General features: G+C 36.9%; 1 protein-coding gene across 5 annotated transcripts in view; it reads right to left on the bottom strand.

Annotated features, from left to right (window-relative positions):
• The window catches only part of mid1 (midline 1), a 197,961-nt gene that overhangs the window by 90,340 nt on the left and 89,810 nt on the right, over nucleotides 1-17,811 (bottom strand). For all 5 annotated transcript variants that reach the window (NM_001006875.1, XM_012956769.3, XM_012956768.3 and 2 more), the window contains one exon: nucleotides 14,895-15,613. In NM_001006875.1, coding sequence (NP_001006876.1) covers nucleotides 14,895-15,557 — 663 coding nt within the window. In that variant the 5' untranslated portion in view covers nucleotides 15,558-15,613. The remainder of the gene's footprint in view (nucleotides 1-14,894; nucleotides 15,614-17,811) is intronic.

Raw genomic sequence — 17,811 nt, 5'->3', positions numbered from 1 at the left:
AAGACAAGGCCGTCCACCTAAACTCACAGCCCGAACAAGGAGAGCACTGATCAGAAATGCAGCTAAGAGGCCCATGGTGACTCTGGACGAGCTGCAGAGATCTACAGCTCAGGTGGGGGAATCTGTCCATAGGACAACTATTAGTTGTGCACTGCAGAAAGTTGGCCTTTATGGAAGAGTGGCAAGAAGAAAGCCATTGTTAACAGAAAACAACAAGAAGTCCCGTTTGCAGTTTGCCACAAGCCATGCCACAAGCCATGCGGGGGACACAGCAAACATGTGGAAGAAGGTGCTCTGGTCAGATGAGACCAAAATGGAACTTTTTGGCCAAAATGCAAAACGCTATGTGTGGTGGAAAACTAACACTGCACATCACTCTGAACACACCATCCCCACTGTCAAATATGGTGGTGGTAGCATCATGCTCTGGGGGTGCTTCTCTTCAGCAGGGACAGGGAAGCTGGTCAGAGTTGATGGGAAGATGGATGGAGCCAAATACAGGGCAATCTTGGAAGAAAACCTCTTGGAGTCTGCAAAAGACTTGAGACTGGGGCGGAGGTTCGCCTTCCAGCAGGACAATGACCCTAAACATAAAGCCAGGGCAACAATGGAATGGTTTAAAACATAACCATGTGTTAGAATGGCCCAGTCAAAGTCCAGATCTAAATCCAATCGAGAATCTGTGGCAAGATCTGAAAACTGCTGTTCACAAACACTGTCCATCTAATCTGACTGAGCTGGAGCTGTTTTCTCAAGAAGAATGGGCAAGGATTTCAGTCTCTAGATGTGCAAAGCTGGTAGAGACATACCCTAAAAGACTGGCAGCTGTAATTGCAGCAAAAGGTGGTTCTACAAAGTATTGACTCAGGGGGCTGAATAATTACGCACACCCCACTTTGCAGTTATTTATTTGTAAAAAAATGTTTGGAATCATGTATGATTTTCGTTCCACTTCTCACGTGTATACCACTTTGTATTGGTCTTTCACGTGGAATTCCAATAAAATTGATTCATGTTTGTGGCTGTAATGTGACAAAATGTGGAAAAGTTCAAGGGGGCCGAATACTTTTGCAAGCCACTGTAATTAAAACATGAATTAAACCCAATAGGATTTTTTTGCCTCCAATATACTTATGTATATTATTTGTTTAAAATTGAGTCTATGGGAGATGGCCTTCCTGTAATTCGAAGCTTTCTGGATAGCAGGTTTCAAGAAAACAGATACCATACCTGCAGTATAAAAATGGGGTTTATGAATTTGCTTTGAAAAATCTCTTTGCAAATCTAAGGTGATTTTATTTACTGTACTTAAACAGTTCCCTTGCCTCCTTGATAGGAAATAAATCACCTTTATTTGGCAACTATATCTGCCTTAAAGTCATAAAAACATAATGTGAGTTTAGCAAAACCACATCCATTGAAATTAATTTACAAGAAGCTGTCCGTTTACTGGTGACATCGCTGATGATATATTTTGGAATGACTATACCCAATGTAAGCTATTTTTGTAAATAAATAAAAAAAATCAGCTTCTGATGCCAGGGATTTAGCAGAAGAAAAATGAATTGTATTAGGGGCAAGAACATATATTTATTTATATTTCATTTCTTCCCTCTAAAGAAAATCAACCTTTGTGCTTTTACCCTCATTATCCCTGGCACTTAAGAACTGTGTACAGAATATCCATCTCCTGTAGTTTATTTAATGTCATAGGATTTTTTTTATACAGCTATTGGCTTGCCAATCCAGAACTGTTACTTGTACCTGTCCAAATAAAATATACTTACAATTATGATCAAAAGTACATTTTTCCTTCCAGGAGAATACATTGCCTTTGCTATTAAAATAAAATGGAAATTATACCCATGAAATTAAAAGGGAACTATCATTATATTCTTACATGAAATAATTATTTTTGTTTACTAGACTTTCCAACTTTTCCATGTTTAAAGCTTGCCACACAAGTAGAACTGCTTTAATAAATTGGCAAATGGGGATTCCACCACAAGCTGTTTCACTGCAATACAATTGAAATGAAACAAACACCTTATTCTATTTGGCTACAACCTGTAGTTTCTTTTAAACTATATTACTACTATTTATACAACTGCTATTTGAAACACCAGGCAATGTAACGGACACACTACTTTCAGGGATTTTGGGGATAACCCTGGTGGTCAAAAGTTGGAACTGATCATAAACACTGTTTAAGGAGCACTACCATCTACCATGGCTTACATTCATCAGAAGCCATTTTTTTTTTATTCATTTTTTTTTTAATTCAAATTGCATTGTGCGCCTGGCCTAGCTTGCAGTCTGCTCTGTGTAGACCAGTCAAGTTATTCCACTCATATTTCATCAAATTCCAGAAGGACCTTGCTAGTGCATTAGGGCGGTGGCACAGGGGGAGATTAGTCGCCCGCGACAAATCTCCCTTGTCGCGGGCGACTAATCTCCCCGATATGACATCCCACCGTCGAGAATGTAAATCGCCGGTGGGATGGTATACGCGGCGCGCAGGCGATTTGCCGAAGTTGCCTCATGCCATCCCACCGGTGATTAACATTCTCGCTGGTGGGATGTCATATCGGGGGGGGCGACTAATCTCCCCGTCTGCCATGGCCCTTAAAGGCATGATTATGCTCAAACAACATTGAACAACCTTCCCTAAATTGTTTCCACAAAGTAGGAAGCATGGAATTGGCACTGTATGCTATAGAATTAAAGTCTGCTTTCACTGGAACCAGGGGCTATATGATAAATCATGAAAAACAACTGCAGCCAATGCTTAACGCCATTTCTATTGATGACAAATATTCTCACCCATAGAAATACAATTAAAGTTGCTTCCAAGGGTAGATATTAGCTTGGTAGGGATTGTTCTCACCCAGGAGATGCAATTATGACAGCGAGGTCGCCAAATGAGTGGATCTTTCCCCCAATATGCCCACCTAAATTGTTTGACCATTTGGTCCTTAATCCGTCAGGACAATCAAACCTGTCTAATCAACATCTGTACAATCTTTTTAGAACCTCACTTTAACCTCACCCTTTCTCTACTCATTCTTTCAATTTCCAGATTTAAGAAATGTCCACATTTACTTGGTATATATACATTTTCAATTTCTTTATCCATTTACTCTAGGGAGTTTGCAGTTGTTTCCCTTATTACTATTATTCTTTTTACTATCAAGGGTGTCATTTGTCTTGGACATGGTCTTCTCTTGTGACTTACTTCCACTACTTACTTCTCTCTTTTAACATATTCCTTCCAGGGGATGTCTTATTTGGCTCCTAAATATTGCTATTTCCTTAACACTGGGTGTGCTTAGGAGCTGCTTGCAGAGATGGTCTTTTTTCTGCTGACAAATCTTTCCATGCTCTTGCCAAGCCAGAACATGGAGTTCTTAATTTAGTGACAACTTTGTCTTAATTTTATACATAAGTGGCAAAGCCACTATTCCCAGGAAACTGAATAACTGTTTTAGTTATTGCAATTACCACAGAAGCCTGAAAAAGCAGATGCTGGTATGATTTCTTGTCAGAGGACAATTGAAAATACACTTCTAAAAATCCCATAGGAATGAATAGAACGTGGGTGAGTTTTTATGCATTAAGCTCTAAATTCACATTTTGATAAATCTGCCCCTAGGTTTAGCCAACTATACAGAAGTGCACAGACAGTTATGGTTGCTGATACTCTGACCTTTAAAGAGAGGTGTTGAGCCTGGTATTGGTAGTTTAAAACAGCTTAGAAACCAAAATAAATATTAATATACAGTAAATTGGAAAAGCTCACGTGATCACTCTAATTAATTCAACATTTCATTTTGTGGGTTAAGATCCCCTTTAAGTTATCGGTGGGAGATTAATAAAAATCCAATCCATTCTATACATGTGTTGAGGCAGAAATATGGCACTGAGTCCTAGACAAGCAGGACAACAAGAACAGCAGATTACAGGCATCTGTTATCATCCATCTATTGTCTCTAGAGAACATTTTTTCTGCTCATAAACCTTGTCACTTTATATACTGGGGACGGTTTGAAATCACCACCATCACTGGAATTAAAGTCTAATTTAATTAATGTGAATAATTCTACTCCATAGGGTATTCTGCTAAATATAGTTCACATCAAGGTGACTGTTTCAGTATAGAACAGATGTGCTTGATTATGTGAAATACATTCATTTTTGAAGCTTAAAGATTGCTTATTTCAACATTTTATATAAATAAAAATGGGGTAATATAAATTTGTACCATAGTCTGATGTAAAAAATAACTAGCATTTTTTGTATTGTATTATATATTTGACTTAGAAGAATGCATATGGACAGCTAAATGTGTTATATTTATCATATTTCCATGATGAAAATAAATTTGTATCAATGCATCACAATTATTAAACGGCTCAATTACAATAAAAATAATTGATTAGCATAATATATTGCTGCCATATTCCTCTGCACTATAATGCATTCAGAAAATGTAGCTGAATGTGTAAACGAACATTAACAGCGAAAGGGAAAGGTTAGAGACCCATGATTATAATGGAAGATGAAGCTGCTTTGAACCTGCTATGTCGGAGACCTCTTAATGCTAAATTAACATCTGACCGCATTGTGCTCTTTCATTGAAAGCTGTTAGCCACCAATCCTTCAAGTACTTCCCGAGTAATACAATTTTTAGCACCAGCAGAATTCATGTACCAACTCATTTATTATGAGGTAAATGCAAATGCTAACGTGAGAGAGGCTGCTCATATTTGATGCTTGATATACTGCGCTACCATTACAAATCTTTTAATCAGCTGCTGCCGGACGCTTGCTTGTGACCTTAATGCTTTAATTGCTGTACTGTGTGTGTTGACAGTATTATGCATTACAGGTCTTCTAAATGAAGCAAGCGATTTTAGCAAACACAAATTCTTTCTTATCAACCTTATCTAGTGCATCAGCCTTATGTAAAGCCCACAATAATAGGCTTTTGGTCATTGATCCATTGATTTTACCTAAGCTCCAATATAACAAAACATTTCCCCAATATACTGTCAGACAGCGAGTGTTGTTGCTTACACAATTGACTTCTTTAAGTAAATTTTACTTATCAGGCGCAATGCAGCTAACCACAGTATCTGTGGTTACATAAGATGTATAGACTATGCCTAAGGTCTGAGCAAGCCATCCCTAGGTAAAACATGAATGATTCATGGCGAGCCTGACAACTACAAATATTTATTCACTATATTATAGAGCTTTAAATTTGCCAGAGGGTTGTTTCATTTATTATTCAGCATGCAAAAGTTTAAGCATCTGAATTAGGGCTTTCTTAAAACTTGGAAAGGTCTTCTACTAAGGAAATCAGGGAGCTTCTGTAATTAAGTGGAAATACACTAAGAAAGCAATTTATTGTTTGTGTTATGATTGTATATGCGTCACCTCTGTACTTTTCTCAGCCACGGCATTTTCCACAGACCTCAGCATATAACTGCCATAGTAATTCAAAATAGACTGGTTTCTAAGGCAAACAATGACCCCCCATTTGCATGCATGTAAATATGCAAAGGTGGAATTTTTTGTACATGCAAAAAGCAATTTGTCATGTTTTATTGTAGTTAAAAAGCATACATGCTCGATTTAAGCAATCTATATCTACTAAAGGTATAGGATCTGTTATCGGGAAACCCATTATTCAGAGAGTTAAGAAAGTTCAGAATTACAGGAGGGCTATCCCCCATAGACTCCATTATAAGCAAATAATTCTAATTATTAAAAATGATTTCCTTTTTCTCTGTTATATTAAAACAGTGCATTGTACTTGACCCCAACTAAGATATAATTAATCCTTATATGTTCCGACCTAGGCCGGGCCTTTGTGGCCTCACCGCGAATCCAGGCCTGCCTGTACATACAAAATGAACGAATGCATTAAATAGCAATATTTGATACATGCTCCTGACATTGCATTACCATTTAACTGACCCACAGAGGTATCTCAGGAAGGAAACCAAACACTAACACTACAATATGCAGGAACAGATATCTATTTGTTCATTATAAGCCCAATAACACTATGCACATCTGAAGTGCACAATGATGTTTGATCATTTTTTTCTATGCTTATTGACCTGAAGGTTCCAGCACTTTGTTTTTTGAACATGGAAACTACAGTGCCGGCACTCATTTTTTCAATTAGAACATTGGAAGTTTTTTGTAAAATAAAGCAAAAATAAGCAAAGTACACTCTATCATTATATAATGAAGTACAGAATTATGCCATGTTGAACATATTATCCAGCAGTGACCAACAATGTGCCTGAATTCCATTCTGCCAGAAAATTTCAAGATTTGTTTCCGTTGTTGCAATATGTTGACATAGTTACAGATTCCAGCTTTAGGCAAAACAGTCTCTTTTACCCTTTTTGTTTTATGCTCATCACTGAGGAGCTAAAGCTCTAGCTAATTTATATTAGTCAGATCAAATAGCAGCTTTATGAATTACTGGTGTAGGGCAAGCAGCAGTGACCTTTACCAGAAATCTGAGATTCTGATGTCAGGGCAATTCTTGCAAGATCAAAGAGTGAGAATAAATAATTTGAATATTTTGAAAGTGGTGACACTATATTACCTTTTAGGGCAGTGGTACATGGGGAGATCAGTCACCGCGGCTTGGCTACCATGGGTGGAGCTACTATGCATGGTACAAAATCCTTAATAAAATATGGGCATTTGCATGTTATTCAACTGTCAAAAGTATGTACATACAGCGATATTATGCAAAGGGCTCTTTGTACACAACCATTGTTACATGTGTGACTCCAGGTTTGCCACCTTTCTAAATTTTAGTGGCAGCTAGGGGGCAGACACAGAAGGGGTGGTGTGATTATGTCAAATGGGAGGGTCACTTACACCAAATGGGTGGAGTAATGGTGTGGTGACGGCCAGAGGGGTGGATAGAAAGCGTGTTCAGGAAGAAACAAGACAAGTTATTGGCAGATTGGGGGTGTAAGTTTATAATATCGGCCCCGGCCTTGGCAGGTGTTTTACTGGCTAGGCAGGTAAAGTACCGGCCAGGTGTCAACCTTATTTGACTCATGATAAACATGGGTGTATGATGAAAATATGTGTTTTAACCTACACAATAATAAACCAAATGTTGCAAATATAATATAGTATATAGTATGTGTATATCACTTTTAGGTGATCCAGTCCTGTAGAGTTAAAACATATTGCTCTTATTTCCATATATTATATATTTTCACAGACTTAATTAACAAAAATGAATTTAAGATGTTTTATACTGTTAAAATATTGTAACAGTATTCATAAAGTAAAACTCACTGAGACTATTGTGGCTCAATCCAGACACTGCCCTTCCTGTGAGCAAAAGGATTTTGCCAAATAAAATATATAGAGAGATCTGGATAAATGTTGACCAAGTATAGATGTGACATGGTAAAATATGAGACATGGAAACATGATAATAAACATGACAAAAAAAAGGAAATATGCCAGCATTTTATTTTCTGGGTAAATGACCTTAAGACTTCTCTTGATTAGGATAATCATGTCAGCCATAAACGCACAGCCTCGATAGTCAATCGGAATGGAGCTCCATTAAACTCTGATGCTCAGCTGACCCACTAAGGTATCTCAGGAAGGAAACCAAACACTAACAGGGAAATATGCAGGAACAGATAGATATTTGTTTTTAAGCCCAAGAATAACACTGGGGACATTTGAAGTGCACGATAATGTATGATCATTTTTCCTATGCTTATAGACCTGATGGTTCCAGCACTTTGTTTTTGGTACTGCATAACCCTTTACTGTCATCTTTCCACACTGTTGCCTAGGTTTTCATTGTTCCCATCCAAATGATTCATTCTGATTCAGTTTCATACCAACTAAAAACAGGGAAGCACTTGATGCCGACATGTGCAACTTGTTACTTATGCAAAAAACTAATACTATCCCTACATTACAGGGTTTTACATAATGCTGATGCTTGATCCTCAGCTAAACAGAGAATGAGGGAACAGTAGTAGGTCTACACCAGGGGTCCCAGCCACAGTCAAATGTAAAAAGACTTGCAGAGCAACCCAAGTATCATAAATTAAAAAATTAATGGAGGTGCCAAATAAGGGCTAAGATTGGCACTTCTTATGCTATACACCCTATCAGCATACAGGAGGTTTTATTTGGTAGTACATCTTGTTGCTCATGAGCCACTGGTTCAGGATCACTGGTCTAGACCACCTTGTGGCATTATATTATACAGTTCTTTATGAGTTAACACAGGTATAGAACCTAGTATAACAAAGGTTAATGAATGTTGCAGGGAATACTACACATCTGTCACAGGCTTAGACGTGGACTAATTTTAGTTTCTTTCCATTCAAAATTATCATTGTTTTCTCTTTAATGATGTGGATATTTCATAGGTCCACAACTGTCACACACTTGCACAAATAATCTGAATATTAGCTCTCACATAACATGTTATCAGCACATTTCTTTCCTATTCTCATGTAAAATAATGTCTCATTTACATTAGAGATGATCTGCAAGAACTAGAAATTAAGGGGAACATAACTGGTTTCAAGAAAATCACATTTTAGCATAAGTAGTATAAGTAGTCCCTTGCACTTGGAAACTGTGATAAAAATTATTTATACCTCATAAAGTAATCATCTTACTCCCACATCTCACCAAGTATGAGAACTGAGCATGTCTATGCTACACATCGCAGAAGTTAGTCATTATTGGATTGACATACACATCAAAACAATCCTACCCTGATTCGGTCATTCAAAATAATTCCCTTTCTCATTTTACAATCCCTGGAGTGCTCTCCATTTTTCCCACACCTGTTCTTTTCTGTTTAATATGGTACCAGATATGAATTTTCCAAAACTATCTTGCTTTGGCCAAAAATATTGCTGCATCAATATCGGAGAGAATTTCTAGTAGTACTAAGGTGGAAGTCAAGCAAGATGCATGAGCATGGCTGCCCACCATAAAGCATTTGAAGGTAAGGACTGACAGTTATAAAGATTTTGTTTCACATGTACTGCAGTCCAGTATACCGCGGATCAAAATGGTATAGAATCCTGTGGTAATATCTCAGTTCAAGTTTAGTCTAAATATTAACCATACTAACATAGTGTAACTGTTGCCATGATAGTGTAGGCACATGTAGTGAAATAACTACTGACTACTGGTATTATTACAAAAACACAACAATGGATACCAGTACACCAAATCATCACTACTGCCTGACAGCACATAGAAAAACAAAGGCTATTGAAACAAAAATTAATATACTGTATACAGGTATAGGACCTGTTATCCAGAATGCTTGGGACCAAGGGTATTCCGGATAAGGGGTCTTTCCGTAATTTGGATCTCCATACCTGAAGTCTAATAAGAAATCAATAAAACATTAATCTAACCCTATGGGGTTGTTTTGCATCCAATAAGGACTATTTATATCTTAGTTGGGATCAATTACAAGGTACTGTTTTATTACTACGGAGAAAAGGGAAATCAGTTTTAAAATTCTGTATTATTTGATTAAAATGGAGTCTATGGGAGACGGGCTTTTCGTAATTTGGAGCTTTTTGGATAATGGGTTTCCAGATAAGGGATCTCATACCTGTACTCAGATCAGCGCCCACTGCTCCCCAACACATTATACACACATAGGAAATAAAGTTAAAGTTAAAAGCAGAGTAACTTTCTTTAAACTGCAATCTGCAACATTATAACTGCATAAGCATTTTTATAACACACACTGCACACTGACGCAAACTTATTTGTTTTCCTGGCAGTGGATAAGTGGCAAGATTTATATCAAATAATCAATTTTTAACAATGCACATGTTTTTTTTAGTTAAGGACATTTATTACTTCCCCACTAAGATCATCAGCTAGAGACCTCTTATACAAAACAAAGGCCAAACATTGGCTAGTGATTCCAACAGATGTTCAACATACAGCCTACCAGTTGCTTTTAGACTACAGCTCCCAAAATTCTCAGCCAACCACTGGAACAAACACACATTCTGCTATATGTTAATCAGTTTACTCTGGGAAGAAGCTTCCAAAATGTAATCAAGACACCATGACACCAGAAATGTTGCATACAATTGCTTTAGGTATTAAAAATGTATAGTAGCTCTCTAAACTGTATTCAAAGAGCAACTAGAGCCCCAAAATATTTAACATCTATAGGCTGTATTGCATACAGCTGTAGTACACTACCCTCACATCCACCCTCCATCACTCACATGACAGTCAGACATATTAGTTAAAAAGGTCCATGAATCCAAATTATTAATTAAAATTTGCAATCATCATATGATGAAGCATATAAAGACAATTATCACAGAGATAGTGTGGCTTCATGTGACTATGAAATGTAGCTGTAATTTAATATTTAATTTCAGTTGCCCCAGTTAAACAGAACATCACCTTAGCAAAACTAAATTGAAGGTCACATTGAACATTTCCAAACAACATTAAAAAAAAAAAATATATATATATAAATATATATATTAATTAGATCTATATTTCCATTTACCAGTGTCATTGATTCACTCTCATTGCCTTCTATTGAGTTAGCGCCTAACATTCTGCCTCTGACAATGGTTTTCTACATGGCAGGGCAGCTATACAATCCATCTGACGGATACCCAGTGAGAGCTTACATGAATATGCACTCGGCTAGCCTGCCAGAAACTGAAATGCACTTGCTCACTCACTGCATGTACAGTCAGTTCTGTTCCACAGAAACACTGCTGATTTATGGGGCATAAGGCACCCAGCTGTCTGTTCCAGGTTTTCTGTCAAGACTGAGGGAGAGAAATTGGTCATCTAAGAAAATGAAATAATGAAAGGTCTTAAAAACATATTCTGGTTCACATAACCACAAATGAAACTGAAAGAAACCCAAAGAAAAACAGTAATATTTGAAGGCAATTAATGTTTCCTCCTTTTTTGTGCCAAGCATCACCAAAAAGGCATGCTTCAAGTGCCACTACGATTTCTTAGTTTCAGTTGTACTTTGTGTTCATAGAATTTACATTTTATTTAATTTGTCCAACCTAGTATCTACAGTATAAAGTTGATACTGACCTACCCTTAATCATAACCTGTGATGCTACTACCTCCCCCTCATATCATCACTTTGCTTTTAAACATTATAGCCCCACCCCAAAATAACTTCACCCCACATTGCGCTGCCCCTATGACCAGTTTCTGTCACCAGCAAAGGTTCTAGATGTGACGCACCTTGCAGTTTTTTGTTTAAATGCCTAATGTTACAGATTGAAAGGAAACCATGAGAGCCATGCTTTCAGAAACCATTGCCAACCCACTCTTAGCTTTGCGTGGTCATGCAATAAAAACAAATATATTTACTTTTGAAAGACCATATAGTACTATACACCTTTTCTAGCTAGCTAAATTAAGGTATATTTTCCCTTAAACAGGAACATAAATAATGCTATCAATAGCAAGGATGACTGTCTGTCTTCTCATAGCCCTTGCAAAGACATACCATAAAACTATCCCAGCACCTTAACAAAGCTTTTTCAATGAGTTTTATTATCTGTGTTATATATGTTTTCTCCCTGCAAGCAAATTAGCCGTACAGTAAACTTAAAGGGACCTTCCTTTTTTGCCTGAATACTGAGTATTAGTGCACTAACTCTGCCATATGAAGCCCTGAAAGCAGCAAAATCATTAAACCGTCTAATTGCTTTATTACTCTTTTAAAATACCATCACAGAAATGACCTATTTCCTTTACATTCACGTGGGATTTCAGTATTACAAGAGCCTACCTCTAGGCTAGTGTCACACAAAGCATTTTATTACTGCAGATTTTCTCAGGGTAAACTACGGAAACAAAACCCTGGGAATTGTCACGGATCATTTCATATTGCAGTCAAATGGTGCTGCCATAGTTACGCTGTGTAGTTATCAGCCAAAAATGTATTCAGCCTCTCTAGTGAATTTTAATCACACCGCAAGGAATTTTGACAAAAGTTGGGTGCCATTTGCATCAGTTTTGTAACTGTTCCAATTCCCCCAAACTTGTTGCAAAAACATTTCACTAGCCTCAGAAGCATGCAAATACAATAAATTACTGCATTTTTATTTGCCTTTAGTTTTGTTTTAAATGCTGATTTCATAACTGCCTATGGCAAACAGGAAGGAAGGCCACAGGAAAGAGAAGAGTGGTTCAAAGGTCACAGACATACTAACAAAAAACATAAAAGTTTATGAAAACTAAAAAACAAAGCCCCTAAAAAGCTGATATTCAAGGCTACCTTCTGCATTGTACTATAAGTACAAAACCCAGACTTTTTCATTTGCCGTACATTTGAGACAAAATGCTTGGGCTAACTCATTCCATTTTATTAAGCGGTTGTACCAATGTGCATTCAGTATGTTCAGTATATAAACTCAAAATGAGTTTAAAGAGGGAGCCAGTTACTTTGGTCTCTTACTTCAGACCCTAGGCTGGCACTCCTCTACTTCCACAAATACACCAGGGGTACATTTCTTCTCAGTACTATGCTGTCATATTCTGGTGCCCCAGCATCCTTTACACTGATACAGAGTAGTAAAAAGGATACTTTGCTGCTTTCTGTACTGCGTAATTACAGATGCAGACCCTAGGGAATTAGGAAACATTGGGAAATTGCTGCCAGCATACACAGGTGCTTTGATTCACACAGTTCTTTTAATGAGGACTGAGCAAATCTGGGAACCAATGACATTGCTGGGCATTTTGTCGCCATTAATTTTCTAGGAAAAAGTCATCCAAGTTTACTGTGACAGCAATAATGAAGTGGGGAGCACAGTCTCGAATCAAAGGTGGTCATTTCATGACAGAGGGATTCTTCCTGAATTCCTAATACAAGAGGTAATGTGCAGGCAACTCAGGTTTAAAAAGTTTACTTTTTATTGAAAAAAGGCATAAAGTAAATGTTTCTAGATGCCTTTTTCTTCACCCAGAAAAACCCTTTGGCGCTCAAACCAGCCTTTGGAGTTGCATGGCTGTATTTAAATGGTCTCTTTTATGTTCAACAATATTTTAATTAAATTTTTAGTCAACCTTTACTTTTACCAAGGATCTTTATTTTTTAGTACATAATGGTTAATGTGACTAAGCTACCAAATGCTAGCTCAATCCAAGATTATCAGTATTAAGAACATCATTTTGTGGTTGTTTTTTTGTTGTCTGTTTTTTTCATTAGCTGGACTTCTCTGCTCAAACCTTAATGTACAGAATTAAGTGAGATTACATTGGCAGCCTTTGTCCTCTGTGTAATGAAGGATGATCTATTATTAAGATAATTAGCAATACTACTTTGATAGAGTATAAGTAATTAAGAGTCTGACATCCAGGAATACATGGAAGAACCCAACAATTACCTCTGTCACAAATGTGTTTCTGTAATTTCACATGATGGCTATTCTCAAAAATACGACTTTAATTTAAATCATCTACTTTATGCCACACTTCCTGACTTGGCAATTACATGGTATTTTCTTTATTTATAGAAAGAAGACAAAAAACAGAATTATTGGCTATTACCTTATTCTACTTGGTGCAATCCTTGATGGGGGGCAGACAAAAGTATACAGTGTGAGGCTCCATTATTTGAAATAATAGGGAATAATGTATCCACTATTGTAACATATAAGGATATTACAAGTTACAGAGAAGTTCCACGACCATATAAAAGCACAAGACCGTGTGCCAAGTGCTTTTTTAGAAGCCACTGAACTCCTAGGTGACTTTTTAAATCCTTATATTTTACAACAGGGGGTACTTTAGTTTTAATAATACACAAGTTTTATGACACAGATTACATCACTAAGCACCACTAATTATAAATGATGACATCACAAAGCACTGTTTATATGGATATAATTACAGCTATTGGAGTCTAGGGGCGTTTTGTTTTTTATTTTGGGGGTGAACCCTAGCGAAGAATTTCACTCATCATTAGTCCTTAAGTGTACAGTAATAACAGTGTGTTGCACAACTCAAAAATATTATTTAATTACTTCTCCAAATATATGGCTTATTTTTTATATTACATGTGACTGCACATCCCTTGTTATCACTAGACAAGTAGTAATGAGACTATACAGATTTTCATTCATCCAGGTCACCCTAACAAGTCATTCAGTCAATCAACTGATTAGTCAAAACACAAGCACCAGTTAGTCCTGAAATGTCCAACCTACTGTTCTCCAGCTTAATAAGCTACTACTTCCAGCTTCCTATGAGCAGTAAAAGCTTATGCTTCATATTCTTTCTTAAGAAAAACAACTTAACAACTTTTTATTGAGTAGCTCTACAGTTTTAACAAATATGATAAAGAGTGTTCCGTAGTTATATTGCATTCTGTAGCTCTCAAGGTGAACTGCTGCAACTATCAAATGAATTTTAGCTAGAGTCACAGGTAGCATGTGGATAATGTAAACTGAAAACATCATGCAAAAATTACTCATTTTATTTAGTAAACTTAAGGTTTTTTTTTATCTACAATGTACACTATATAAAACATTGACCATGTATTATTCATACAGCATTAAAAGACCTTTATTATAATAATTTATTCATGAATACCATGCACTGTATACAGCAATTACAGGGAAAAGTAGACTAGCAAGCAGAATACGGCCAAAACGGAATTCTTTAAACATTCTTTAAAAGTGTTTTCTCCAGAACAAAATATATACTAATATAAAGACTAAATACCAAACTAGTTAACCTGCATTTGAATGTGAATTGAAATGTACTCTAATACACACCTTACCGGTTTGGTACAAGTAAATACGTACTTACTGAATCTGCCACTCTCTTACCTTTAGTTTGTCGTATCTGTCACCAAGGGCAGCAACTTGATGATCTCGATGCCTCCCAACCAATTTACACAAGGCACAGATTAGCTGGTCATCTGTCACACAATACATATTAACTTTTTCATCCTCATGTTCCAGGCACATTAACCCCCTTATGTGAGAATCTGGGATGGGTTCAATTAGTCGGTGACCAGTGAATGGTTTCTTGTTTGGGTGAGTAGCTTTTAAACAGTCCTCACAATATGAAACTTCACAGGTCACACAGGTTTTCACAGCCTCCCTTGCCTGGTCCTGATCACAGAACTGGCAGAGTACTTTTTCGCTTGATGTCATGCTGTTAGTGGTATCGTAAGCACGTTCTCGACGCGTTTCACTAGGTGAATTGGGCCCGCTCACTGAGGCTTTCTGAAATCTGTCAATGATGTTCTGTAAAGTCACGTTCCTCTTTAGCCCCTCTAAGCCACGCTTGCTGAGTGTGATGACATAACGGCAGGTGGGGCACTGGAAGGCGTTAATAGATTCTACGGATTCGTTGTTGGCACAGTGGGAGACAAGGATGCGATGCGCACAGTTAAAACACAGGCTGTGAGCACAAGGCAGCAGCAGTGGATCTTCAAACAGCTCCAGACAGATAGGGCAGGTCAGTTCAGACTCCAGTGTTTCCATCTTCAGGCAAAGCTTTCCTGTGTAGTAAGCGAAATCCAGGGATGCTGATCAGCTATCTGGAAAACACAATATAAAATCTGATTAGACGAGAGCATGAGGGGTCAGCCATGGGGGGATGTCAACTTTGTATCCTTCAATGCACAAAGATGAACTTTGTAAGTTAGTGGTCTTTCTAAAATTAATTAAGAGTCTAATAATTGCTTTCTAGGATCAATTAAGCATCTAACAATGTGTGTGGAATTTACCTCTAAGAATGAAACATTTGTGTTATGTCAAATGTCATACAACTGTAGTTCTAAAAAAAAAAATCATCAGACCTGAAGTAGCCGCTCTACTACAAATTCAAATGTTACCTATAATAGTCATATATGTAAATTTGTTAATTCATAAATATATTTAGAAATAGTAGGCATTGGCACACATTCACAAATATCAATTTAAAATGAATCATGACTTTATGAAATATCTAAATACAAATATAAACTAGCTAAGTAGGAATATAAAAGAAGTAGTGTAGCTCTACGAAATGCATTAACTGTTAGCCCACACTTCTGCAGTTTTAACAAAGACAGATGGGGTAATTAAAGAGACCCAGTTGCGGTGACTAAAAACCCAGTTGCAGCCACTAGTCGTGGTGATTAACCTCCATGCACACATTTTCTGGTGGGCCCCAGGTAACCCAGTCTGACACTAAGGGGCACATTTACTAACCCACGAACGGGCCGAATGCGTCCGATTGCGTTTTTTTCGTAATGATCGGTATTTTGCGATTTTTTCGGAAAATTATCGCAACTTTTTCGTTACCAATACGATTTTTGCGAAAAAACGCGAGTTTTTCATAGCCATTCCGAAAGATGCGATTTTTTCGTAGCGTTAAAACTTGCGCAAAAAGTTGCGATTTTTTCGTAGTGTTAAAACTTGCGCGAAACGTCGCGAGTTTTAAGTTTTAACGCTACGAAAAAAGCGCAACTTTTCGCGCAAGTTTTAACGCTACGAAAAAAGCGCAACTTTTCGCGCAAGTTTTAACGCTACGAAAAAACGCAACTTTCGGAATGGCTACGAAAAACTCGCATTTTTTCGCGCAAATCGTATTGGTAACGAAAAAGTCGCGATAATTTCCAAAAAGTCGTAAAGGCGCCGAAAAAAACGCAAAAAATACGAAAAAGTCGCAAAATTTTCGTTTTCCAATCGGAATTCTTCCAATTCGGTCGGAATTCGTGTCTTAGTAAATCAGCCCCTAAGTACGCGAATGGAATCTCGTATCCTAAAAACTTCAAATTACAGGTAATTTCTCTGTCGAACTTTGTGCTCGACATAACTAAGATAGCATAAATCCATACTGGTGGCAGAAAAACTCTATTAAGTTTATTTACTGTTTTGAACTTTTTAGCAGACATAGGGGGCATTTAATAATAATCAGATTTTTGTGGTTTCAGAGTTTTTTAACACCATAAGTAAACTTATTTCCACAAAAAAACATTAATGTCTAGTCATTTATTAAAAGATCGGAATTGAAAAAGCACAAAAAAAATTCAGAAAAAAAACAACGAAAGCCACAATTTTTTCATATTTTTGCACAAATGCAATCTTCGAAAACCCCCAAAAACTACAAAGGAAATAAAGATCTTCCAGTTGTAATAATAAATGGCAAAAAATTGTGGGGGGTTTTTTGCGGAAAAATTTCAAATTGTGAAAAAATTAATCTAACAATAGTAAATTTCCCCCTTAATGTAGGGGTGATCCAAATTAGGAAAAAAACCCAAGACCTGAGCTTTCTGGATAATAGAACCCATACCTGTATTGATATAAAAAATAAAGATACAGATCATTTAATTTCAGTGTATTTTTCCTTCATTTCTTGTATGGCTGAATTGATGTTAAAGATAAATACTTTTAAATTTGGATTAGTTTTAAGAGCAAACTCAAATGTTACAATTTAATCAAAAGTATTATATCTAATATTAAAGATTTCTCTAGAAATGTTACATTGTTTGTCATAAGTAAATCCTTGCTGAAATACCAGACTACATCCCCAATGATATGGAACCGTTTTCATGTTAATGAAATAGTAATCACAGGGCACTAAATTTGGCTCACACCTGCATCGTGCACAGAGATGAGCACTTAACTAGTTATGATAAGGTTTCTCCCGCATAGCACAGAACAAATGAAGCTTTATTTCCTGGCTTACTTTTCCATCTGGGAGGAAGGAATTGCTTGGCAAGGAGTCGCCCTATGCAGCTCCCCCTGACTC

This window comes from Xenopus tropicalis, chromosome 2 (assembly GCF_000004195.4).
Source record: "Xenopus tropicalis strain Nigerian chromosome 2, UCB_Xtro_10.0, whole genome shotgun sequence".
In the NCBI taxonomy this organism is placed as follows: Eukaryota; Metazoa; Chordata; class Amphibia; order Anura; family Pipidae; genus Xenopus; species Xenopus tropicalis.
Note: the sequence above shows the minus strand (reverse complement) of the source record. Positions and strands in the feature narration are given on the sequence as shown.